The sequence below is a fragment of the Clarias gariepinus genome, chromosome 21, assembly GCF_024256425.1.
Source record: "Clarias gariepinus isolate MV-2021 ecotype Netherlands chromosome 21, CGAR_prim_01v2, whole genome shotgun sequence".
NCBI classification, from domain to species: Eukaryota; Metazoa; Chordata; class Actinopteri; order Siluriformes; family Clariidae; genus Clarias; species Clarias gariepinus.
In genome coordinates, this window is record NC_071120.1 from 11,876,293 (window position 1) to 11,903,440 (window position 27,148).

General features: G+C 36.0%; 1 protein-coding gene across 1 annotated transcript; it reads right to left on the reverse strand.

Moving 5' to 3' along the window:
- Positions 1-25,850, reverse strand: ebf2 (EBF transcription factor 2). The gene is made up of 16 exons (XM_053481005.1): positions 25,293-25,850; positions 23,586-23,742; positions 22,240-22,297; positions 21,839-21,894; positions 21,672-21,745; positions 20,507-20,575; positions 9,591-9,672; positions 8,302-8,443; positions 7,566-7,696; positions 7,200-7,326; positions 6,957-7,045; positions 6,817-6,882; positions 3,490-3,667; positions 3,065-3,247; positions 2,515-2,682; positions 1-592 (listed from the first exon to the last, which is right to left on the reverse strand). The coding sequence occupies exons 1-16, from the start codon at positions 25,415-25,417 to the stop codon at positions 561-563; spliced, it is 1,737 nt and encodes a 578-aa protein (XP_053336980.1). The 5' UTR covers positions 25,418-25,850; the 3' UTR covers positions 1-560.
- Between the last annotated feature and the right edge of the window lie 1,298 nt (positions 25,851-27,148).

Sequence of the window (27,148 nt, forward strand, 5' to 3'; positions counted from 1 at the left end):
TTAAATAAGTCAATATATGAGGTAATCAAATCACATCTCTGCGAGGTACAAAGTATAATTTTCTTATTTTGAAGCTAAAAAAGAAAATAAACTTTTCCACATCTATAAATGGAATGTTCATTTTATACTTGTAAATGTTTTTTATGACCAAGATTTCTTGACAAGGAAGATTTGACAAAGATTTGGACAGTTGCCTCAGAGATTTGCACCATGCAGCTTGTGTGATAAGTCCTGTAACCATGTGATCCAGAATTCTGTGAGAGAATGACAGACTAGTGAAACTTTTCTGAACTAAGAAGTTATGCAAATACCATTATTTCTGTATGAAGTTCATTAAAGCTGTTTACTTTCCTTGTCCAGTCCTATTCATATTTTCTTCATAACTAGTGAAAGAATAACTTCAGTGCATGTAATTATTTATGACCAATATTGCTTCTGCAGTGTCTTTCTGTGTGGTTGGCATGTGTTGTTAGATGTTAAAATGTAAAGACACCACTAGATGCAGTATAACCCTGGAACATCAGCTGGTGGAAACGCCTTCTCTCATAACAATTAGTCTTCTACATTGGTGGGACAACAAGACCAGTCATCGCTAAAGAAAAGTGGAACAAAGAAAAAAGCTGGTAATTAATAAAGAATACATGTTTACATAGTATATATATATATATATATATATATATATATATATATATATATATATATATATATACACACACACACACTCACCCAAAGGATTATTAAGAACACCATACTAATACTGTGTTTAACTCCCTTTCGCCTTCATAACTGCCTTAATTCTACATGGCTTTGATTCAACAAGGTGCTGAAAGCAATCGTGGCCCATATTGATAGGATAGCATCTTGCAGTTGATGAAGATTTGTGGGATGCACATCCAGGGCACGAAGCTCCCGTTCCACCACATCCCAAAGATGCTCTATTGGGTTGAGATCTGGTGACTGTGGGGGCCATTTTAGTACAGTGAAATCATTGTCAAGGTTAAGAAACCAATTTGAAATGATTCGATCTTTGTGACATTGTGCATTATCCTTCCGGAAGTAGCCATCAGAGGATGGGTACATGGTGGTCATAAAGGGATGGACATGGTCAGAAACAATGCTCAGGTAGCCTGTGGCATTTAAACAATGCCCAATTGGCACTAAGGGGCCTAAAGTGTGCCAAGAAAACATCCCACACACCATTACACCACCACCAGCGGCCTGCACAGTGGTAACAAGGCATGAAGGATCCATGTTCTTATTCTGTTTATGCCAAATTCTGCCTCTACCATTTGAATGTCTCAACAGAAATCGAGACTCAACAGACCGACAACATTTTCATTTTCAACTGTCCAATTTTGGTGAGCTCGTGCAAATTGTAGCCTCTTTTCCTATTTGTAGTGGAGATGAGTGGTACCCGGTGGAGTCTTCTGCTGTTGTAGCCCATCCGGCTCAAGGTTGTGCGTGTTGTGGCTTCACAAATGCTTTGCTGCATACCTCGGTTGTAAAGAGTGTTTATTTCAGTCAAAGTTGCTCTTCTATCAGCTTGAATCAGTCGGTTCTCCTCTGACCTCTAGCATCAACAAGGCATTTTCGCCCACAGGACTGCCGCATACTGGATGTTTTTCCCTTTTCACACCATTCTTTGTAAAGGCTATTGTGCGTAGGTTGTGCGTGAAAATCCCAGTAACTGAGCAGATTGTGAAATACTCGGACCGGCCCGTCTGGCACCAACAACCATGCCACGCTCAAAATTCCTTGAATCACCTTTTTTTCCCATTCTGACATTCAGTTTGGAGTTCAGGAAAGTGTCTTGATCAGGACCACACCTCTAAATGCATTTTTTTACACTACCATTCAAAAGTTTTAGAACACTTTCTAACTCAATGATCGTTCCTGATTTTTATTTATTTCTACATTCTACACAAAGGAATACTGAAGGCGTCCAAAAATGCATTAATCTCCTTTGAACTGTTGATATTGAGATGTGTCTGCTACTTATGCTCTGTAAAGACTTCATAACACCTCTAAACTGAGGTGCTGTTAATTGGTCATTTTTCAGGCTGATAACTCTAAATTAACTTCTCGTCTGCGGCAGAGGTAGGTTTTGGTCTCACCCTCCTGAGATGGCCTTCATGAGAGCCAGTTTCATTATGGTGCTCGACGGATTTTGCAAATGCACTTGACAATACTGTTCTTGCAAGAACTATTACAGAAAGGCTGACCTCTGTGTCTTAAAATAACAACTAACTGTTGTTTTTCTTGTTATGTAATTACCTAATCCCATATGTGTTATTTTATAGTTTTTAAATCCCCAGTATTGTTGTAGAATGTAGAAAATAAATCACTAAACAAAAACAAAGAAATTTGCAAGTGTTGTAAAACTTTTGAACGGTATTGTGTGTGTGTATATATATATATATATATATATATTGCACCATGTTGCCTTAATATTTTGAGTTTTCTTTTTTTTAACAATGTACACATTACTCTATTTGTCTTTAAATTTGTGGTCACCTCTGAAGCCATTGCCTCCTGAAGTGGGACAGACGGGTGAAGGTGAACCTTGTGGTCTTAAGACAGGAGCAAAGGCACTCTTCTGTTTGGCCGTGGAAGGAAAAGATGAAAAGGGCAGAAGAGAGGAAGATGAACTAGAGCCTGGTATAGTGGGACTAGATGGCATAACTGAAAAAGAAAGATACAGGATGGAAGATAGAATTAAAAACTTTCTTTATTTTTTGAATTATTACTTATGAGCAGACACAAAAGAATATCCTACCCTGTTATTCTACCTGCTGCCACTTAAAATAGCAAAAAATAGAAGGTCCAGCTATATATAAATTAAACAGGCTTGGGTAAATTATTATAAATTTTATAATCTTGACAAGCCATTTCAGCTGTTTATCAGTCTGTATTATGCTTATTCTCATATCATGCATCATAGGAAATAGAAGCCAATCAAATCTTTGTGAGTAATATGCCAAGATTTAATACAACACAGCCCTTTGCTGAGTGACAAAACATCTTCATATCTAAACACTTTGTAACTAAAAATAGCACTCATTACCATAAGGAGAGCTGTTTGGGGAGGCACTGCTGAAGCCAGGGGATCCTGGCACACCCAGACTGCTCATGGGTACAGCTCCATACCCTCCACCCATGCCTCCTCCAGAGCCATAGGTGGATTGCTGAGGAGTGGAGGCAGATGGGTAGCTTCGTGGAGACAAACTTGTAGAATTGCGGATGTAACCTTTGCAAGAAGGTAAAGAGGTGTAAAAAGTCAAGAGACTGCAACTATTTCTGAGTTAATCATTGTGTCTCTAAAAATCGTATTGTCATATTGATACTTAGAAAATAGTTTTGAATTTATCATAAAACAATGTATAACATGTGTCCCTCTCTTATACTGGTATAAATACACTCAAAACTCTTCTGCACAAAAGTGTAAAATCGTCCCTATTCTTCAAGGCATTTTTATTGGGCCTCTCTTACCTTGGCCACTGGTTTGCACAGGGTCTCCAATGCCCACACCCAGCTGAGATGGATAGGAGCTTAGTCCCATGACACTGCCATGTACTGGGGAACTGGGCAGAGCCTGTAGTTGACTGTGAGGCCTTGGTACACTATACAAAGCTTCAGCAATGTCTGCGGCCCTTTTTAATAACATGTCCTACAATCAAATATAAAAGATGAAAAAAGTTATACAGTTAGTACTTCTATATTTAGTGGCATGATGATTTTATAGGAGACACAGCACTGTATATTCTAGTGTTCTCAATGGCCGAAAAAGGTGATTAAACTTGATTTGTTGTGGTGCAGTGGACTTGCCTAATTCATCTTGATACTATTTCTACTTAGAGATTATATCCTTGTGCCTTATAGCCTTCTCCTATTAATACTTTGAAAATTATCACTTTCCAAAAATGATCTACAGTGGAACCTCGGATTGTAGTAACGCGGTTTGCGAGTGTTCCCGCAGAACTAGCAAATATTTTTTTAAAAGTTTGACTTGGAAAACGAATAAGGCTTGGTTTACAAGTACAGTGTGTGTGTGTGCGTGTGTTTTTCTTTTTCTTGCGCTGCGGAGTGTGTGTTGTGTGTGCACGCACCGGTTCTCACACACACACACACACACACACACACACACTCTCTCTCTCATCTTTAATGTGTGTCAGTGTTTGAGTGTGTGTGTTGTGTGCGCGCGCACGTAATTTGACACCGTGCCGGTTCTCTCTCTCTCTCTCTCTCGCCTTTAATGTGTGTGTGCTTCACTTACACACAACCGCCACAGTGTGAAATTACGCACGTACACACATAACACATACACTCCGCAGCGAAAAAGAGAGAAAAACTCACACAGCACCTGTGTGCATAAATGGAAACACTTATCTGTCTGGATTTATTTTTACTTTTTTTTATGTAAAGTGCAGGACAATTTGTTTTATTTTTACTTCATATTTTATGTTAATTATTTTTATGTATTTATTTTATGTGGCTGTGGAACGAATAATTTCAACTTCCATTAGGGCTGGACGATATGGCAAAAATTTATATCACGATATATTTCTTAATTTTGGTCGGTACGATATAATTCCGATTTTCAAAATGGACAATATTAAAAAGCCTCAGGAAAAAACTGCAGAGGACATACACAATGGATGTCTGCAAACTGAATTTGCAAAGTCTATAATACCTGCAGGCTCCTCCTATATATATATATATATATAGATAGATATATGGATATAGATATATATATATATTTTATTTTTTTTAAATAAAAACAGTACAAAAAAAATAAGGTTCACTTTTTATTTGTATTTAGCCTTTACAAACAAGAAATGTGAAATAAACTATCACATAATTAAAGCTCTCAGACTCAGCTTATTAGTAGAATTAGCAGAAGCACGCGCGCACACACACACACACACACACACACACACTCGCCTTTACAGCCCCCACCCACCCCCAACTCCTTTCGGGTAAAGGTGAGTGTGTGTCTGTGTGCGCGAAGCACGCGCGCACACACACACACAGCCCCCACCCACCCCCAACTCCTTTCGGCTTTGCACAAACAGACACACACACTCTGCCTTACACACAAAAAAATGGATCTTTACCCTCTATGAGACTTGCTTTTGCTTTATGCGTGCGCTGTACAAACACGCTAACAAACACAAAATTAAATATGTTTCACACACACACACGTGGTCACAGTGTTATAGTAAACAGAACCCGCATGCACGGATGTTGATTATACCAGTGAGAGACGAGCACTAAGACCCAGCAGGGGAGGCGATTACCCACAATTCCGCAGCGCAAGAGAGAGAAAAACCGTTCGCTCATATATTCAAATGTATATTAAAATATTGGAAATGTGTTTAAAAATTATATCACCGTTATTGAAAAAAATTCTATCGCGATATATATTGATATCAAGTTATTGTCCAGCCCTAATTTTCATTATTTCTTATGGGAAAATTTGCTTTGGTTTACAAGTGTTTTGGAATACGAGCCAGCTTCCGGAACAAATTATGCTCGTAAACCAAGGTTCCACTGTACAGAGTATCATGTAGCATGCATGCGCTTCTTGTTTCAACGCCAAGCGTCATGTGATCACAGCTGAGTCAATTTTTTTTCTCTCTTGAGCTGCAGAATTGTGGGTAATCGTCTCTTTTATTTAAATTTAAAATTAAATAATTTTTATACATATTTAATATAAAAATTTTTTTTTTTTAATTTGGGGTTTTCTGATATCAACACAATCGTCAAAACTACGTATACACCCATTAAAATTATGAATCAAGTGGTGCTGAAAGTCACATCTGAGAAAGACGATGCTGAATAGGTGGAAGTCAGAAATGTCTCTTGGACCCCTTTGTAAACAACTGCTATTCCAAGATCAGTTCCAATCATTGTACTGTACATAAGTACAAGTTATTGGGAGGTGTAGTCACTTTGCTATGGTTTTGTGGAAGACCCAAACAGATGGTCAGAAACAACTCACAAACAACCAAGACACAAAAAGTTGCTGACCTACCAGTGTCACTTTCTACAGTTAATAGTTTTTAAATCCATTACTTAAATATAAAGTATTTCATGACAAAATTAAAAGTACAAAAAAATATTTGTATGCAAGAACTGTGACCATTTTTTTTCACACAAAACGGAAGCTACTGGATGTTGTCAAGTTCCTCAGAAGAACTGTGAGTAGTTCTGCAGGATGTGTAGTAAAACGTATAGCTAATCTCCTTATAAAACTGTGCAAAGCATACCTTAAACTAAAGGATTTTGAGAGAACTTTAGTGTTGTCACACTAAATACTGACTTTGTTTAATTAATTACTGTTTACTGGGATTTATATGATTTGTTTATTTCGAAGGCATCCTTTACTACAGCATTTATTTGAATGTGCCTACGACTTTTGCACAGTACTCTACTGTATGTATGTTTTATGTACAATCATTCAGCTTCAGAAAAAGACCAGTTAATCTATGATTCTGTAGTCATTTATACTAAAAATCCTTTCAACACTGTTTTGTGAAAGGATGTTTTACTTACTCCTGTCACTACTGGCTTGCCCATCTGATATTTAAATATAAAGCCAGATTTCTATAACTGTGCCTTTAGACAATGTTTATAGTAAAAAGTTAAATAAATTCGAATTGAATTGAATAGAAGACCATTTTAAGTTTATTATTAATATATATAGTAAGATAATAGATTTTTATAAGGTCAAAACCCAATTCCTGTGTGACATTTAACTGCTCAAGCTCTAAAAAGATACATGTTGAATTTTTACATTTAAATTTTTTTGGTTACCTGATTACTGTGGGTATTTCCATAGACTGCTTCTACAAGATCTGCTGCCCTTTTAAGAAGCATCTCCTACAGAAAACCAACTAAGTTAAATAATGTCAGCACATACAAGTAAGTGATTAAAAAAAAAATTAATTTCCCACTTTTGCCAATTTGTCAGGGTCCCCAGGATGCCTAGGGATGACCTTCTGAAGTCTCTGGAAGCCATAGTCTATGGTTGGTTCATTCAGTGCTAAGGACAAAATGAGACAATGACACAAAATACCCATTTCAAATGCCACAAATATAGCTATAATAGATTTAAAAAGGTAAGTTCATTTTGATAAGAATATTAAATCTATAGAAAAAACAAAATACCAAAGAACATATGTCTATGTTTGTCATACCTGTGTAAATGAATCTTCCTGGAGCTCCTTTGCAGAACTGTTTTGATTTGTAGGACAGTGTGACTTCTACTACCCCGGGAATGTGTCTTGGCGGTGTCTGAACTCGGATTGCATGAGGAGTGATTAACTGTTCAAAAAACACACAGATAGCAGTTACATAAAAAAAAAGAAGAAAAAAAAGAATGACCTATTGCTGTGCTTAAAAACAGCTAAGTTACATTTATTTTTATCAGCTTGATCTTGGTAACAGAGATGGAAATAGAGGTTCCACAAACATAAAAAATAGATCAGTTGAAGATGTATTATTATTATTATTATTATTATTATTATTATTATACAGAATTAAAGTCTTTTAGCATTTCTAACCTCACTCCACACCAGCATGCTCCCAAACACAACCTGCAGACCATCAAAGAAGTTCTCGCCAATAATGATCACCATTGCTCCACCTGTGGTCCAGCCCTCACTGGGGCTGATGGCTTTGATACATGGAGTGGCTGTTTATATAGAAAGATATTGAATAAATATGTGTGTACATTATTCATTTATATTATCATATCACTGAGGTGGAATAAAATTGCAAACAAAAACATACAATTTACTTAACATCCTAGAATCAATGTTACAATTTAAGTTATGTCTATTGTATATTTGTATTTTATGTATGTAGGCCTATGGTATTATGCAAAAAAAATGCTCTAAAGAAAATTACCATCAAAATTGTTTCATTAAATGTTCTACATTAACAACATATGAAGAGCAGTAAACCGTAATAAAAAGAAATCTTTGATTTAACACCAAGAAATACTAGTCTCAAATCCACATTGCAAATGTGATCGTTGGAAAATCATGTTCGAAATATATATTTTTTTACTGACTCACCAAATGCAAATAAATGCAATAAAATGCAATAATAAAATGCAATAAAAGAAACATCTCTAGCAAACTTTGTACATAAAAACGTTATATGACCTGTACACAATATTAAAGTGTACTGTATGTAAATAATAGTAAATTAATAGTAACATTTAAAAACATTTATTTCAAGTTGAATCAACCCAGTTTTAGCAAGACAAAACATTAAATTTCTTACTCATCTCACCGTATTCCGTTGTGTTCTCTAATGACTCGCCTGGCTCTAGTCTTCGTGCCCGTCGACCATGCTTCGAGTTATTGTGTACAAACATGTTATCAGATACTGCAAGAACATGGCCGTCCACACTTACAGTGCTTGACAGGACCACCTAATTAAGGAAAAGAGATTAAATTGTTTTATAAAGCATTCAGGTGGTTTTATTGCCTGTATCTCTTGCTTTTTATTTAAATAACCCCCCTGTGACCAATGTTCATGGAAAAATCTTTTTTTACTCATTATTTCTGCTCTCAGCCTGCTTACAGTAGCATCTCTGTCTCATTTTTAATTTGGCTTTCTCTTCTCCATCATCATCTCCTTTGTGTATGAATAGGAGGTGTATAGGAAGTCCTCAATGCCATTAAACATATTGAATTACTCTCTCCTGTCTTTTTTAGAATACACTGACTGATGATGTTTTGATCCATAGTTTCCCTTTTTAAAGTGAACAGTGGCCATGCCATTAACTCTTGTTCCATTCAGGATGTCTCAGTGCCCCCTAACAAATGTAAAGTAAGAGTGAGCAAGAATTAGGAAATGGGAAAAACAGTGAAAGGAAGAGATCAGAACCAGGGCTTAGGTAGAGTAGAGTAGAGTAGAGTAGAGTAGAGAGAGGGCAGGTCAGATGTTTCATGTGGCTCGAAAGTAGATTTCCTAAAATGGCAATTGTAAATTTAAGACACAACAATGGTTTATGTGCAGGAATGTAAAAGTTGCTTTTCGCCATGTGTCAAAGGTAAAGAGTTAAAATAAACATGGCAGAAAGAAAGTAGAACGAATAGCATGGGAGGGCAACAGGAAAAAATGTCAGAATGGGGGCGGGTGGTAGTGAAAGACATGTAGGAGGAAGTAAGGAGGGAGGGTCCCCAGTGAGTACTTCCTGGATCATGGAACCTGACCTACCACATCTGGAGCCAATCACTCAAATGTTGACAACTTCCTGAAACATCTCAGATGATTTCCTGCAATCCCAATATCTTCTGGTACCCATACCTTCTCCTTCTCTTTCTGTCCCACTCTCTCTCCCTGTCTCCCTCATTAGATTTATTTTTTGTACTTTTTTAGTTTACTCACAAAACATTTGTCCACATAAACCACATTGTGATAGATTGTGATGTGTTGGTGATAGATAATTCAATGTTTAATTATATAATTAATGTATAATTATAATAATCCATATTTTGCTACTGTGCATTTCATGCAAATGTCTCATGTACTGTAATTGCAAATGAACTGCATTGCTTAGATTAATTTTGTACCTGAAATCGTCTCATATCCCGTGGGTTCCCTGCTGTCTTCAGACAATTTTGGTTACACTTGAGGAAAAACTTCAAGAAAAATCTGTAGGTAGCAGTAGACAAAGACAGACTTTAATACATGTTGGCTTATTCAAGATTACATGCAAATATGTTTAAAATGAAAAAAGGGAAATGTCATAAACGATGCAATGGTTGCAAATGTTAAAAGCTTAACACTCATATACAACTGAACTAAATGAAAAAAGAAAATAAAAAGATGCTCAAAACAGCAGTACAGGCCCAGGGGACAACAGTATCCCACAATGCAGTGCGTGAAATTCCCATGGGCCAGGTCTCCAAGAATGCAGCTGACAGAGTTTGAGAGGGAGGCGTGTATATCTACAGCAAATGATATATTTATATATAATTTTGAATTTATTCTATTTTTTTGTGATTGTGTGCTCTTAGGTGTGAATTTGTGTGTGGTGTATTGGAGTAAACAGCAATGCAATATATGGGGAGACATGGGGAGAAATAAGGGAGATGAGTAAGCAAGAGAAAGTGGGGGAGAAGAACTTCAAATCACAGGAGTGTATCGTCCAGCAATATGGCACTGCTGCCATGGTAACCAGGATCTGCCGCAATCCCAAAGTCCCTAATGTAAAGCAAGGAGAGACAGAAAAGTAAAAATGCAACTGGGAACTAATATTCCAGCAGATGACAGACTAAGAGAAGAAAGAGAAAAGGGGTCTAATTTTAAAGGGAGATATTAATTGTATGATAAATCCTACAGTAAAATCTGTCTTTTTTCATCACAAACTACACAAAAAAAACAAGCAACAACAAAAATCTATGCTTAGTTTCAAGCCAGTGTGATTCAAATGACAGTCAAGTTTGGTGTAAGTGTGATTATGTAAATTTAGTTCAGTCAATCCAAAAAAATCTCAAGAACTTTGAATTGAATGTGTAGTCAGTGAAGTCAGCAACAAAGCCATCAAATATCAAATGCTATAGTGAAACTGCCACTCAAGGAGATTGTGCCAGGAAAGGAAGACCAAGAGCTGCCCCTGATAAAGAGGATACATTTATAAGAATGACCAGCCTCAGAAACCACTAATTCACAGCACCCTAGATTAAAGCCAAAACAAATGTTTCTCTGAGTTCAAGTGACATATTTAAACATTCACTGCTTGTTTTCCAAAAGGACAATGACCTCACACACACCTTTGGGTTATGTAAGAGCTAATTGTACAAGAAGGAGAGTGATGAAGTGAAAATTCATAATAACTGAAATCCTTATGCACAAAAGTTTCAAATTATTAGGTTTAGGATTAATCTGTAATCCTAAAAATAAGTGAGGAGACCCTGAAGCTAAAAGCTAAGAGTTATGCATGTAGCACTCTGATGTTCAGTATGTACAGTAGCCTACGATTTCCTACAATCTCAAAATCATAACAGTTCAGCACTGGTACAGAAAGGTGCAAATCTCAGCTGTTCTACTTTATCCTGTTTAAGTTTACAGTGGATGTGGAGCTCAGTAACACAAGAAGAAGAGAGGAGAATTCACATTAAATGAGATAGCATGACACCAGACACACACTCTTTCACACTCAAAGGAAATTTAGTTCAGCGAACACGGTGTAGTCAGTCACCTTAACTCTAGATCAAAACAGGAATACTTGGAACTGTGAAGTCAGCAGTGCTACGCTCTGTGCTGCCCACAATGCCTTTCTTAAGTAAGCACCAAATTATCAACATGAAGATTTCTTAGAAAAATGTGCTCCTTAATGTTGTTGTTTTCAGTTTGCTGTTTATATTCATAAGTTGCATCAATCCTCAGTTAAAAGGAAACCTACTCAGCCACACCTCTTGTTTTTAAAAGGAAACTGTCAGTGAATTTATTGATGCTGCTGATGGAATGGGGTGAGTTAAGAAAGGGGAGGGTGTGTCAATGTTTTAAATGTAGTTGCAATTCACCTCCCAGACAGTAGGGGGTTCTAAATGTTATAAAATAATAGCCAGGAATATCAGTTCTAGACAACTAGAATATGCACCCATGCCACTGTTCCTATCCTCATTCACTTTATCAACTTTTCACCCCTAAAAAAAAAGTCAGTGGTACTCAGCTGTGAACAGCTAAAATTAAGCACGATGGACATGCACACATTAGCATGCATTAGTCACTTTTCCCTTCCTGCCCACTTAGCATGCAAATCTCCCAGGCTCAGTGCCTCGCACCTTCTGCCATGCAGCCATTTGCTGCATTATAATTAGAGCTATCTTGCATAATTAATTAGGCCTCCCAAACATCCCTGTATTGCAACAGAACCTCCCCCACCCACCAATCTCAGCTGTTCTGCAAGGGAAAGTTTAATATCAACAATGGTTGTTGTGGTTTGTTGTGATATTTAAATTTAGCAAATGGAGGGCATGTGAGTAGTAATAGTAGGTGTTGATGAGCGTGTGGTAATTAGTCAAATTAATATTATTTAAATATGTGTTAAATTATGAAATCATTTCTTAATTTAATAACTATTTAATGTCTAATATTTATATTTCTTTATCAATAGCACAAAAATCGAAAGGGCATAAATGATTCTTTTAGACCTCTCTTTTGTATAAAAGCACAATGTTGCAGAAGTGAAAGCACTGGCCCCATTCTGAGCTGCAGATGTCACTGGGTGTATTAATCTATAATGTCAGGCAACGGTCAATTCCCTTTGCATCTCTAGGAACACTTGTTAGAAAACAAAAGGTATGGTTGAGTCTTAAGCCAGGAGATCAGTTTCCACAGTGCCTCAGAAGGCAGTCCCTGGCCAGGCCTCTGAATGGCCTTTGTGTGCATCTGCCTCACTTCTCAAGACCAAACACGACACTCTCAGCATGGAGCTGGCTGCTAAGAGTGACAACTTGCTTAATGTAGAAATACTGGCACAGTGTACTAGTAACAACACAGTCCATAATGCAGAAGTACCTATTGATCGGATTGAACACTAGCTGTGGCATGAAATGTAATGTAGTATTATTCTAAATCTGTGAAAACATGGTATTAAATTACAGCTGAAAATGTAACACAGAAAAATTATTTCTAACAAAATAAGCAAAAAATGCAATTGGGTTTTACAACTTTACCATTTAGGTGTTACAAATAAAATAGGTCAGAGATTGCCTGAATGTGTATTATGAGTCATTAACAATGATTTAGTATTGTAATTATGTATTATTAAAAAGTTTAATTAAATATAATGAAGGTAAACAGACACTCTTATGATTCTGTTAACATGTGGTAAGAGACGTTACAGAGTATGAACTGTGTAAAGAAAAAGTCAAGTAAAAAAGAAAGAAAGAGAGAGAGAGAGAGTTGTGTTAATGTTTAAGATTTAGGATCATCACTCAACAAAATCCCTCTCCTCCACCTAAATCCTCCACCCACCCTAGAAAAACAAAACAGTGTCATGACATGGAGAGAATCAGGGGGGAGGAAAATTAGAAAACCAGATGTGAGGCATTAAAAAATATTGACATGCTGAAAGCTTCTCCAGCACCACTGATACACAGGGAACTGTAATTCACAGGCACATACACACGTTCATAAATAAGCTTGACTGCATATTCCAGCTGGAATCAGAATTGATAAAATCCAGCAACATTAAATTCATGTTAATCTTCAGATGTGTGGATGTAAATAACATCAACCAATACAATGGAAGGGATAGATGCTAACTGCATTGCATATGAACACATATGCTAAGGCACAGAGCGATGGATGTTTTTTTTTTCTGCATATGTTAAACTTCCATTCCAGATTACTGGAAGTTCACAAACAATTTATCATAAACAATGAGACATATTTAAGTTTGTATTTAAATATATTCTATATAGTGCTGTATATACTCATATAAGTGCAAAAGAGTAGAATAACTTTCTTTATAAGATCAAACAAGAGAAAATTGTAGGTAAGTGAAGTGCATGGGGGGTTTGGTTGGCTGAAGAGTCAGTCATAAATACTCTGGACTTCCAAAGTCCCATAGTAGACCAAGGCTAGACTGGTCACAGGGGGTTAACACCCTGTGCAGGTGACCTCTGACCCCGCTAACAGGGTGCATGGAGCAAACCGGCTAAAGCGATACCCCCATCACTACATACCACACCGGGACCTTTCACACCCGGCTCCATGAGTAAACGAAATGAAAACAGCACCAGGCTTTTTTTCCAGGACTCTCACCTTTCCATGTCAAATTCCATTTCCTTGTAAAACATTTAAATCAAGGCTTTTTTTTTGTCAAATAAACACTGTAGATGACTCCTGGAGTTGCCTAAATTATTCTGTTTGTGAAAAAGTTGCCTCTGTACATGATATGTCCTTATGACTCTATTAAAATTCAGTAACACTATGAAGTTTTTCTTTTTATGTTTTTAATAAAATACATTTGGCATGCAAAATTTCGTAGATATTTGCTTCTATAATGCTATTATTTAAAATTATTTGAAAAAGCAATAATTTGCTAATCTTTTTAAATTGTAGCCCCCAAACTTTAGCACCCTCAGAATTGCAGTTTGAATCTTGGATCAGATGGACCAAATCTAATTTACACTAATAATCATTTACACCATGAACACTATTAGCATGTTTGGTGAAACTTGGTAATTGGCAATGGAACTTTCTGGCTTATGGTTGAGTGACACTTAGTGGGATAATGAATTTCGCCAGTATATTAGAATGTTTTACCTCAAAACCTGGTACTGTAGTTTCTGAAGGAAGGTTCAGACAGGTTCAGGTCCTGCCACGGATAGCTTTCAATAGGATATTGTGTTTTTATTTTTTTTTATGTAGCCCTTAAATGAAATAAAACACACATGTGCATCACTGTAAACAAGACACCTTCAGCTCTGTAGGGGAACAAAGCCTGGACTATCTTGGAGAATTAGTAAGCAGCAGGCAGTAGAAAAGAGAGAAGAGATGTCTGCTTAATTAGCCAGTAATGATAGGATCTGACAAACAACATCTGTTTCCAGAGTAGGAGAGAGATAGAAGAGAGAAAGAAAGAGAGAGAGGGAGAGAGACTTGAGGATGACAATAGTCACTAAACTGAAAGTGTCATCACAGCAAAAATCTTGATGGAATGTGTGTGAGAAGAAGAGGGTAAAGGAGCAAGACAGAAAGATGGAAAATACAGCAGGATAAAAAAACAGATCAGTTTGAAAAATAAACTGATATAAACAGAAAGATAGACAGATGAAAGAAGAGTGTTTAAGGCGAGCAGAAAGAAGGTGGTGAGGTAATCTGTGAAGATATGGGGTAAGGAATCATTTAAAGGTCCAAGGCACTGTAATTTACTGTTTGTAACTAATCCATAGCAAATGTTGAGCGATGCACACGCAAGAGTGAAGACGAAAAGGGAAGGCATGGAGCAGTGGAGGAAAAGAGGTAGAGGGGAGAAACAAGACACTGGTGGAGCTCACAGCAGGCCTGCTGAGAAGCTGTCAGCGGGCCCATCAACCCTGCCCTCTATTCTGACAGATTCATCACACACACACACACACACACACACACACACACACACACACACACACACACACACACACACACACACACACACACACATTAATTTTGTTTAATAGTTTGATCTTACTCCAGGGATTCTCAGATGTGTTAAATGGTGATATGATATGACATGAGTTGAGTAACAGTGCAATGACTGAAATATACATAACCTAGGAGGAAGAAAGGGATAAATTATCTTATCAGGTCACAGCCTAAATCTGGATGAGATCTCCAGATTACCGTCCAGCAGACGCACAAACAAACAAAGCATTAGGGCCTAGCCAGCACCAGGAAGAACCATTAAATCATTAGTGAAATTTAAGACAGCCTAACACCATTCTCCACACAAACACACATACATACAAAAACACACAAACTTAAGTAATGGCCTCCTTAAATTCCAAAACAGGATCTTAGACAAAAAAAAAAAAAAAAAAAAAATCATGTAAACTACACACCCTGTTTTGTACTGGCATTTCACTCTAGTCTTTATACTGACTGTTACCTTAATCATCAAATATTATACGTGCCCGTGACAAATAATAGCATAAAATGAGCATTGTCTTAATCTGTGTTTGTCTCACAGATGTAATGATGAACATATTACTACCATTTTTGTGATTCTGAACAGAACATGTGACAGGTTTGTGACACCTTTGTGGTAGGGGTTGCTCCAATGATCCTTAGCAACCTGAGCTAAAAGGGAATACTTATTGACTGCCAAACAAACTGCCAGTACATAATTGCTCAGTTCACTGTAAACTCTGTCCAACTTATTAACTCTAAGTATTATCTAATTATTAATTATTAATAATCTGACTAGTATTATTTAATGATATAGAATGAGATCATCATATTTTGGCTTGTTGTGCAATTAACCTAAAGCAACAAATAGTTAATGTTAGGAACAAAACAATATATTTATCATTTGTATAGATTTGTATTCTAGGGTTCAGCATTTCTTCTGCATTTAGGAATAAGCCAGGTGAGTAAATAATACACCACCTGGCATCCACTCGTTTGTCTGCTGTTAGCAGTTTCTACATTTGTGTGTAAATATACAGCACATAATATTACATGACTTGAAGCATGTAAGTAGCTTAAGATGTTCTGTTTCAGAGAGCACCAATGCAGATAAAAGACCACAAAACTTAAAGATATTATAGACAACTCAGAGATACAGGAAAAGAGGAGCTGATTATTCTCATAACATTGTGTTAAATCCAGTGAATTTATCTTGCTTTTAATATTCAAAAAGTATTCCCTATTAGCTCAGGTTGCTAAGGATCATTGGAGCAACCCCTACCACAAAGGTGTCACAAACCTGTCACATGTTCTGTTCAGAATCACAAAAATGGTAGTAATAAGAAGGAATCATTACTACAGATAAATACAAACATACAAGCAGAAGGAAAAGGGATAAACCCTCAGTCATCCGTATGTTTTATTGTCGCTTAGTTTTTAAGAGTACTAGGTACACTTGATAACCAGAACTTAATGCTCTCCCTTTCCTGCTGTCAAATTCTCAAGGGAGCAGATGTCCTCTCTTGTGAATGTACACATCTGTGTATTTTCTCTCTCTCTCTCTCTCTCTCTCTCTCTCTCACTCACTCTCGCTATATGAGTAAGTAGCAGTGAAAAGGTTTATATGGGGTATGTTTAATATACATAATCTGCAACAATGTACATGTAGTATAAGTATATACTTTATGATAATGTTTGTGTATAAAGGAAAAGGGGTGTTTATTTGTATGATAAATCTCTTGGATCACTGAATACTACATGTATGACTTGAAAAATTTTTTTAATAGAGATATTCTAAGGCAGATATTTTAGATTTTCTATCTATTTAGATATTTATTTGGGGTAACTATTTTATTTAAACCAAAGAATACCGGTGCTGTGGAATAACTGACTGGGAGAAGACTGAAAACATAACAGAGGTCTCGGAAATATGTGAAAAAAGAAAGGAGAGAGGGGTGAGAGGTTAATGTGACCTCTGACATCATTTACTCTTTATTTACCCTATTATTTAATGTGCTTTTTTTTTTGTTTTGTTGTTTTCTCTAAGATTTTTTATCAGCAAGGAGAACAAACGAATTTGCCCAAATATTTTGTCCAGACATTCATCAAAATAAGTCTATTACATTTTCAAATAGTTTGGGTATAGCAAAGCAAGTCTACAAAGGTACAATCTGCAGACAGAAACACTAACACTGGCATGGAATAGCTTGTAATAGAAGACGTAGCAACTGATTGATGAAAGAAAAAGTTAGCAGCATCCAATGCATAATGCAGATTTTCATGAATCCACTATGTGGTAGGTAAATAGTAAAATATTTATTTTTGCTGCACAAATATTTCCATTTATAAAATAAAGAATTACTTTAAGCACAGACAATATTTGCTTAGTTTAAATATTTTACACATAACACGTTTTATGTAGTCTAGTTTTATGTTTAGTTGCAGAGCATTGGTCCATCGCATTCTGATTCTCCTTGGTTTCTCCATGGATACCTATTTTTTTTTGTTTTTTTTACATCTGTATATTGATTTTGGTGTAGCACTGACCTAATTCTCAAGCCCTTAACCAAACTGTACATCAACTGCTTCAAAAGAAATTTAATAGAAAACAGCAATCTATTGTGTAATCTAATCCAATCTAATCTAATCTAATATGTTTTACTAATAGTAGTACAAAATTACTTATCAAATTTTCCTTAGCTTTGCCTGTTACCCTATTAATGCTGAAAGCTGGCAAACTATCCAGAAGCTACATGATCATGTTAAAGCCATTTATAAAGATTTACCATCTTTTATAGTATTTAGTCTCTTCATATAGTATTTGCTGTCAGTTTCTATAAATATCTAATATGCATGCTATAATAACTAACATATATGTATGACAGGGAACCTTAGTTATGTGTTATTTACATACTCTGAATTGCTTCCAGAAGATACTGAATCAATTAATTGGTAAATTGACTGAGTAGATCTATCAATCAATTTATTTCCATGAAACAAATTACGCTAAGAGTTAAAACTAAGTTGTGCTTGAATTGACTGGACAGGCTAGATAAACAATCCAATGAGAATTGCAAAGAGCTTTGGGAAGTGGGAAAATATTTGATCAGGACCTCATTAAGCTTCTTTATGAAATAGTGACATAACAAAATACAGTGCAAAAGTCCTGAGCCACCTCTCATTTTTTCATGTTTTTTTAAATAAAAAAATTATCTTTATTTATAATGTGGTTTTGAGGAATAGTTCTCCAGGCTTGCTGAAAGCCTTTTTTTTGCCCTACTTTACGGCAAGATCTTGACTCTAATTTTCAGTCCAGTCTATGTACCTGATTAGTCTTTAAAAAAGTTTTTTTTTTTCATTAAGCTACATGGGGACCTATGAATCACACAAGCATTAAAATATAAAAATAGATCTTAAGGAATAAATCAGTTATAAACATTTGTAGATGATGAGAGATAATCAGGCCAGTGTTTGTTTCATAAACAACAAATTTTTAAATTGTGTCTTTATGCACTATGTAGCATGTCATGGTAAAACATTTGATCCCATTTCTTTAATTTAATCTACATCATTTAATTTAATTTAGTATAAAGAAATAAGGAAGTGGCTCATGACATTAATTGAATTCATACAGACCTGTATGCTATAAAATTGCTGCGTTTCAAAAACTTCGGAACCATATGAAATTTCTACATAACAATGCCAAAAACAATAAATTAAAAAAGAAAACAGTCATTGCCATGAAATGACTGCATTATGTACTTAAGGTTCAATTTAACAATTTAACATTAGCCATACCAGTGCTAGTTAATCAGTCGGACAAGCATCAGATGTGTGGGTCATAAAGTGGCAAAAGGCATGCTGCCTGAGGGATCAGATGGGATCACTTCTCTCTTCTTTCACTAATAACTGGATTAGTAGAGGAAGGGGTGAATAGCAGATTGTGAAGAGGGGGAGGTGGGTAAAAGACAAGGAAGGGTCCAAATAATATGGGAGCAGATTAAAATGGGCTGTCTGGGAAGGTGGGACGCTGGGGATTTCTGTGTGTATTGAGAGGTGCCCTGATGAGGCTTACTAATTATGACAATATTACTTTAAGGAAAATGTGGGGAGATGGTGTATTTTATGAGACTGTGTGTGCGTGTGTGTGTGTGTGTTTGTCTGTGTGTGTGTGTGTGCGTGTGTGTGTTTACGTAAAACAGAAATATTAATAAAATCTATTAACAAAGAATACCCAACTAAAATAAATTGTCATGTAAAAAAGAATAAATTGAGATATTTATATGTCATAAATTTAAAATTATAAAAACATATTTTTAAACAACATTTTATGGTAAAATATAGTATGTAAAATAATAAAAAGAAGACACATACAATCATACCATACTAAATATGTCCTTTCAGAAAAGAGTGGTGTGGAATATGAAGCACTGATGGACCTAAATGACAAGCTTGTGAATAATAATTACAAGACTACGTAATACAGGCTACAAAAAAGATATACCATAAAACAAGATGGTTTTTGGTACTGATACTATAACATCCTGATTAGCCAAATGAGTTGATCTGCCATCAGACACTTCACTGAAGCACAATCCTGCTATACAAAGACCAGAGTACTCCTGGTAAAACCTTTATTTTATGGAACCCTTGAGTAAAGTATTGCTTTTTCAAAAGGTTAAGGCATGGAAAGAGTGGAGACAGAGTGAAAGATGTAGAGAAGGTCAAAAAGGATCATAAAGGAGAAAAACAGATGCCATACTTAGGAATTCTGGAAAAATCTAAAAAACAACAGCTCATTTTTTCTTTCTGAGAAAGTTTGAATGGCTCCGCTGAGACACTGTAAATAGGATGGACTCAGAAAGTTACAAAAACACAGACAGTAAGACAAAAAGAGATAGAAGACTATGGTTATACAAGGTCATATACTTGTAAATTAGAAGAAAAAGCTTTGTATGCCGGAAGGCATGGGATGAAGGCTAGGCAGCTATGAAAAAAATATTTAAAATCTAATAAAATAAATAATGATTTCAATGACATGTTAAAAGAGCTTGTTTTATCAAACGGACATAAAATCATCAGAATGTGACATAATTGAATTTCACAAGCATGAGTATTACATTTGTGATTAAGTTTCTTCTATCATTCTTGAAAAAGAGTGTATGTATGTGAGACATGTGTAAACCAATAAAAGCTGAAGCGCAGAAGAAGACAAATACAGAATTTGTTTGTTCTTTTTTGTAATGATTCCTGACTGTTACTATGCAGTACAACAGCTAGTGTTAAGCATTTCTGGTTTTAATGGACCAGAAACACTTGCTGGGTCAGAAAACCTTATGATTGCTCGTGTACTATAATGCGTTCTTACCTGTCAATGATGACAGGGTCTGATGGGGTTTCATTGCGATTTCCACAGCTTTTTTTCTCACAGCATCGGCTATGAAAAGAAAATGGCAAAAGGCAATCTTTATTAAAAAGGCTTATATACTTAAAATATATTAGGTAACCATAATGCATACCAATAACCCATTATCATCTAACAATAGGCTCATTAGTTGAATTTTTACTTAAAATATTGTTTTATAATTATGGGTAAACACTGCACCAACAAAAGCCCTAAACACAGGCAATAAAATGTATGAAAAAACCTGAAAAAAGACTGTAACTTTGTTTTCTTTCTTCAAAAATTCTTAACACAATACAGTGGACCTTTTATAATGTCTATAAAAACCAACATATTAAAAATAACGAAACTTGGAAATCATATTGAAAAGGTCAGACATGCATATAGACAACAGACAACACACACGCCAACACCAAGCATCTCTTGTCTGAGGGCAGCCCTTTTGCACCCTCCCCTAAGCTCTGCTCCGCCCATTCTGCATAACAAAAGTGCCCCCACCCATGGCCATCTGCCCCTCTGCTGTCCTCTTTTACCCCTGGAGCCCCCATCCACCACCACCACCCAAGCTCCCCCTCTGTCAGAGCCACTCCCCAGCTGTGTCGTTTGCCCTTATCCCCCTCATCAACCTCTCCCCCTCCGTTATTAGCCAGCTGTGAACCTCACTCGGGGCATCTGCTGGCCACACAATGGGGGCTGAAGCTGATTTCCACTCCCATTCTGCCCTCTGCTATTCGTGTCCCTGAGCCTGAGGTCACAGACCCACACGCCCACTCATACCTCCCATCAAAACATGCTTCCTTTAGGGATGACCGTGTGCTTGCTGTCTATCTGTCACCAAGTGCCTAAGTCTCTCCTGATGCAAGTTTCCCAATTTGCTGCGCCGTTCATAAAGTCTGGGTATTACAAGCAGTATTTCACTGTGTCTGGTCCAGCCTGATTTTGTGGTACTGGTTTTATTGTTCATCAGTTAAATTGGTCATTCATATCTTCATGTTTGTCATCATTCTTGATATACATTGCTTTTCAAAAATAACATACATACAGAGTTTACAAAGTGCAATTGTAATAATTGAGAAAAATTCCTTTCAACATATACCCTGTGAATGAATATGTACTAATGGCTTTTTACCTGCACATGACCTCGTGAGTAAGCAGAACACGGCACATTTCAGGATTCTTATTTTGCCCCTCATATGATATGGGCTAAATAAACAAACAAAAAACAACATTATTTATAATTTATATGGTCAAAGCAGCTAGCTATATTGAAAGCTTGTTTTCTGAAGAAACACTAACCTGTTTGGTGACAGAGTCAATAAGACGAGCATAAAGATCCTGTTCAGTTCGTACACCTGTTTAAAAATAAATTTACACAGTTTAGATTTGTGAGAAGTGTTTTTATCTGAAAAGATATTACCCACGTTTTATCATTAAAGGGTCCAAAATGCTAACTTGCCCTGATTGAAGACACAATATGGACCAGTTAAATCATTTTTTTTGCTCAGAAGTAAAACCTTTGAGAATTTGACAAGGCTTTATTTTTACACCAGACTTATAAGGTTTACCAACATTGATGTCAATGCACATCTTTATGGAAGCCATCATTATCTCTTTTAGATCTTAAAAATCCACCAGATATATTTAAAAAATCTCAAAGAATATATTGGTAGGAAAGAAAAACACAGTCAGACTCATACCATTACTGTAAAGGAGCTGAAGTTTGTAGTGTGTGCCATTGTTAGTTTTTTCTCCCGTCTGCTCCTCAAAAGAACAGGACAAACAGACACAAGAAAACACAAATCTGGTAAAACAAATCCAGCTTTAACAGAAAATTTACCAGGTTGCAAGAACTGTTACATTACAGTGTATTATCAGATACACACTACATGTAAAGCACTACAATGATTGAGCTGTTTAGCATTTGGATGTTCTAAATGTAAATGTTCTATTTACCATTTAGTGTTCTAATTCACCTTAACAGGAAATAACTTGCCAGTTATTGGTATTTCAAAAAAAGGTACAACAGGTAATCTAATTTGCAATCAGAAAATGCACAATATGCATTTATTTATACACTATATCCACAGTACCTGTACAGTACCTTCTCTACTAATCTGTCTTCATGAATAAAAAGTATTTTAAAAAATCTGTTTAAATCTGGTCAGAAATGTCTGAAGAGTTTTATAACCTTTGTGTTTAGTTTCTTATACATATAAATTATTCTAAAAATACACAAAATACACCATAGTTAAGTAGAGTTCTATGTATGTATGTTTGTATGAGAGGGAGAGAGAGAGAGAGTTTTCCTTAAAAAAAAAAAAGCTTCAGTCGTCTCCAGTCTGGCTTGAGGCCTATAAACCAACCCCCTTTCTAGCTTCTCCTACTTTCCATCTTCTCCGTTATTAACTGGCCTCCAGAGATTGCACCAAGATTCAATACCCAAAGGATGGATGAAAAAAATAGAAGGTAAGAGAAAGACCAAAAAGGTAACACTTAAACTGACTAGTCAGTTTATTGTGTGTACTGCATTTAGAATAGCAGCTCAGTCAGCAAATTGTAATTACAGCACATGAGTTTATAACTATTATTAGTTTTTTTATTAAAAAATAATGTTTTATATTTATAATATGTATCTACCTCTCTTTGTATATCTATCTATCTATCTATCTATCTATCTATCTATCTATCTATCTATCTATCAAGTATACCTATAACCTATAAGTTTTTACTTTTGACTGAAGTTTAATCACAAGGCAAAACCACACATCTTTCTCGCTTTCACTTCATTTATTTGCTGTACTTTATTTAGCTTGTCTACTTCTTTAAACATGGTGCATAGTACAAACTAAAAGCATATTGTGTGGAGTCAGATTCAATCAGATCAACAGGGGAAAGGCATATTTTCAGATCTTTAGTATGCTACATTTGTAAATTATCTACTGGTACTGGTACACTGTATAAATCAAGAATCTTTTGTTTTGTGTTTAATTCTAAAATAAGGCATAGTATATGAATTCAATCTATAAACAAAAGACAAATGTACCTTATCATGCTCAACAAAATCAATGAAAGCTGTCCTCTCAATTTCCACAGGCTGTCCATGTCGGTCATAGAGGGCCAACACAAAATGGAAGAAGTTGGACTTTCGAAGGTTGGAGGGTGGTTGTTTCTCAAAGTGGGCACGAGAAAGGGCTACTCCACTGTAGATACAATCATTTGTCATGCATTTAACACTTAAATTGCAAACCTATAATTGGATAAATTTCGTCTTACTTATAATGACAAGCTTATTCAGGGTATACATTTATTACTATGCATGCAAAAAAGCTAATAGTAAATGTGTCCTAAACATGATTGTATAGTTAAACATGACAGGCCCTTATAATTAAATCAACCTGAATAGCTAGTTCATCATATGTTATAATCAGGGAAACGATTAAATTCAAAGAATCTGAGATGATAAAACAATTAAGCCAAAATCAGTTTGTTTGTTTGTTTGATTGTTTGTTTTAGTTTGCCAATGTTTTAGTTAAATAATAAATTATTCAAAATAAGCGATCAGTTTGATTACAACACTTAAAAATTGCTATGAGATTTTTGGGGGATAAATTTCATAACACCATAACAACATAAAAAACACAAGTAAAATAAACGTTAAAGGTAGAGTGCTATCCATCAGCATCAGTTCATGCATGACAGAATATTGTTAAACAATAAAACCTTTAATTGAGCAAAGGGGAGAATCATTACCGTAATTTAAATAATACAGAAAATGCAAGCACGTTAATATACAAGAAATGTATATTTGTGCTGGTAGCAGTGAGCAGTTCATAGAGAGCTTTCTGTTATTAATATCAGTATTTTAAAAAACTTTGTTGAGGAGACAAAACTTTCGTTTAAACCGTAATTTAAATCTAAGATAGAATAATTAACCTGCATTTAAATACTAACAGAAGGTTATTTTATTAATAATTTGGTCGAGTTATTCGCATTTTACTTTGCAAAAATTAACATCAAAACGTGTGAAGCACACATCGTTTAAAAATATTGAAAAGTAAACGTGTACGTCCGGCAAATGGGCTCCAATAACAAACAATAGGCTATTTTTAAACATTTAGTTAGTGCAAATATTAACTGTGTGCTATAACATACAACATCAACATCATCACCATCAACAACAACAATAATAATAATAATAATAATAATAATAATAATAATAATAATAATGTTGTCAGTAGTGGTGGTGGTCCGGCCTATTATTAAGCTAAATGAAAAAGACGGGTCGAAAAAACGAATTGCCGCCAAACACTCTAAATGTGTAATAATGCGGTGTGTTTTTAAGCTAGTTGTCAATGAACGGCTTTAAAACCCCAGGTATATTCCTTGCAGTGTCTTTGTAACGGTTGTTCAACAGTGCTCATGACGTTTCAAGCTATAAGGTACATGCTGGAGACCCAAGCCTTTGTAATTTTGACGTTTAAATCGCTTACGTTACACACCTGTTGATTAGTTATTTACAGCAAGTGAGATTGCATGTAATGTTTGGTTAAAAGGTAAATTTGGTCGCAAGATGCAACTTTAGAAAGGCATCCAAACTGCATGTAAAGATTTCCCATTATGGCAAAATATCTCAGGATAAAAGTGGAATGGCGTTAACTTTTTGGAATAGAATTGTCGTTAAATATGTCCTTATGATCAACTAATAGACAAATATATTTTTCATGCATAATGGAAAAATGTAGTGTACTACCTCTGAGCTGCTACATTTGCATCCACGACTCCCACATTACGCACCCACGGACGTACTGAATCCATTTCTTCCACAAAAGTTCGTTTTTTCACAACAGAAGCAAGATGCTCCTGGATTCCAAACATTTACAAATAAAAACACAAAAAGAATAAGATGCAAGCACCCGTGCACCCTTAGCACACAATGAAGACGAGAAACTGTCCAATGAGTAAGAAGATGCTGGTGTCGACTTCGTTAACACTGGCACGGATATTTGAGTGTCTAGTTGAAGTAGATAACAATTCCTCTTTAGTTAGTGCTACTGTGACTTTACTGTCTTTGAGGTTGTACTAACTTTATTCAGCATCTTTTTGGGCATCTTTTAAAGTTAAGAACGCGCTAAAAAGATTTCCTGCTCTGAAAGTGTTAAATAGGCGCGCTCTTCCAAACTAAACTAAATGACTTTAATCATCCGGGGGGAAAAAACAAGCATTTATCCACAAGCAGCCCTCGGAGAGCCTTTAGGAGCCGGTCCGATAGTCCTGCATTAAGATGTGAGGCTGCGTGGAGTCGTAAACCGCTCGGGACAGCGAGCATGTAATGATGCTGCAAGTCTAAGCTGTACATTATGAAAGAGCAGTACAGCCAGGGAAGGGCGGGGGAGGAGCTAAACCATATTTGGGTGTACAAAGTTCTCTGATTCTGTAAATTATACAAAAAAAATCGAATCTTTCGCATTTATGACGAAAACAAAAATCAGTTAAATACATTTGTAAACGATACTGCATAAGAATCATCTGCATAAGAATCATCAAGCAGCCTGGCTAAAACATTTTTTATTAAAAGGAGCATAAAACGCAAAAAAAAAAAAAGTTTTATTATAACACAGTATATTTAGATTGTTCGTTCATTATTTGGTCCTTTTTAGCTATTTTATATCCAGATAATTTTATTATCACTAACAGAATCTGCCGTCTGTAGGTAGTTTCATAATAAAATGCCGTTTAATAATAAACATAAGCAGACACTCATACAAGCAGCCAAAGAGCAATATTTCTTCAAACTTTTTTTATTTACGTTTTTTTTCTTTTTTTGCACTTTTTGCTCTGAAAAGAAGACTTTTCCATCTTTTCTCACTCTTGCCCGGGCCTCATTGTCTGTGCGTGGGGCTAGTACATCTAAACAATAAGCGTGACCCCCTCCCAGCTCACACACACCGCCAGCCGGCTTACACACCAGCCATCTGCCAGCACGCTACGGAGTCAGCTGGGCACCCGATTACACACACTGCCGCGGAATGCGGAGACACGCAGGCACGCGCGCGCGCGCACACACACACACACACACACACACACACACACTTCTCGTCATCTGAAGGACCATTACCAGAGTAAACTGCACGCTCGTCATCACCAGTTATTACGATGTTCAGCCAGTTTTATTTATCCAGGTTTAGGAATGTACATGACAGACGTTTTATCTAAATAGTTATCTAGACTCACACTTTTACAAATCCACATGGGCTACCGCTGAGGAGTAATTGCAAGAATCCTATCCCTATCTGGTGCAAAAATACATTTTTTACACACTTCTCCTAGGCATTATATAGAACAGAAGTTCCACGTTAATTTCTTTTTGTATATTTTCGCTTCCAGTTTTGATCGCTTTATAGCTGATTATATTAATAGCAGTCGCACTTGCGACCTTGCACGAACATTCTACTTCCAGTTGTTATTTAGATTTTAAAAAGTAAGCCGAAAAATTAATAGTGCTTATAAGTAAATTATTATGATGTAAAAACTCGCAAGTGTAACGGTCAGGTATCACGTATTGCAACGCACGTACGTTCCGTGTATCCCAGTGTTGCTGAAATAAAC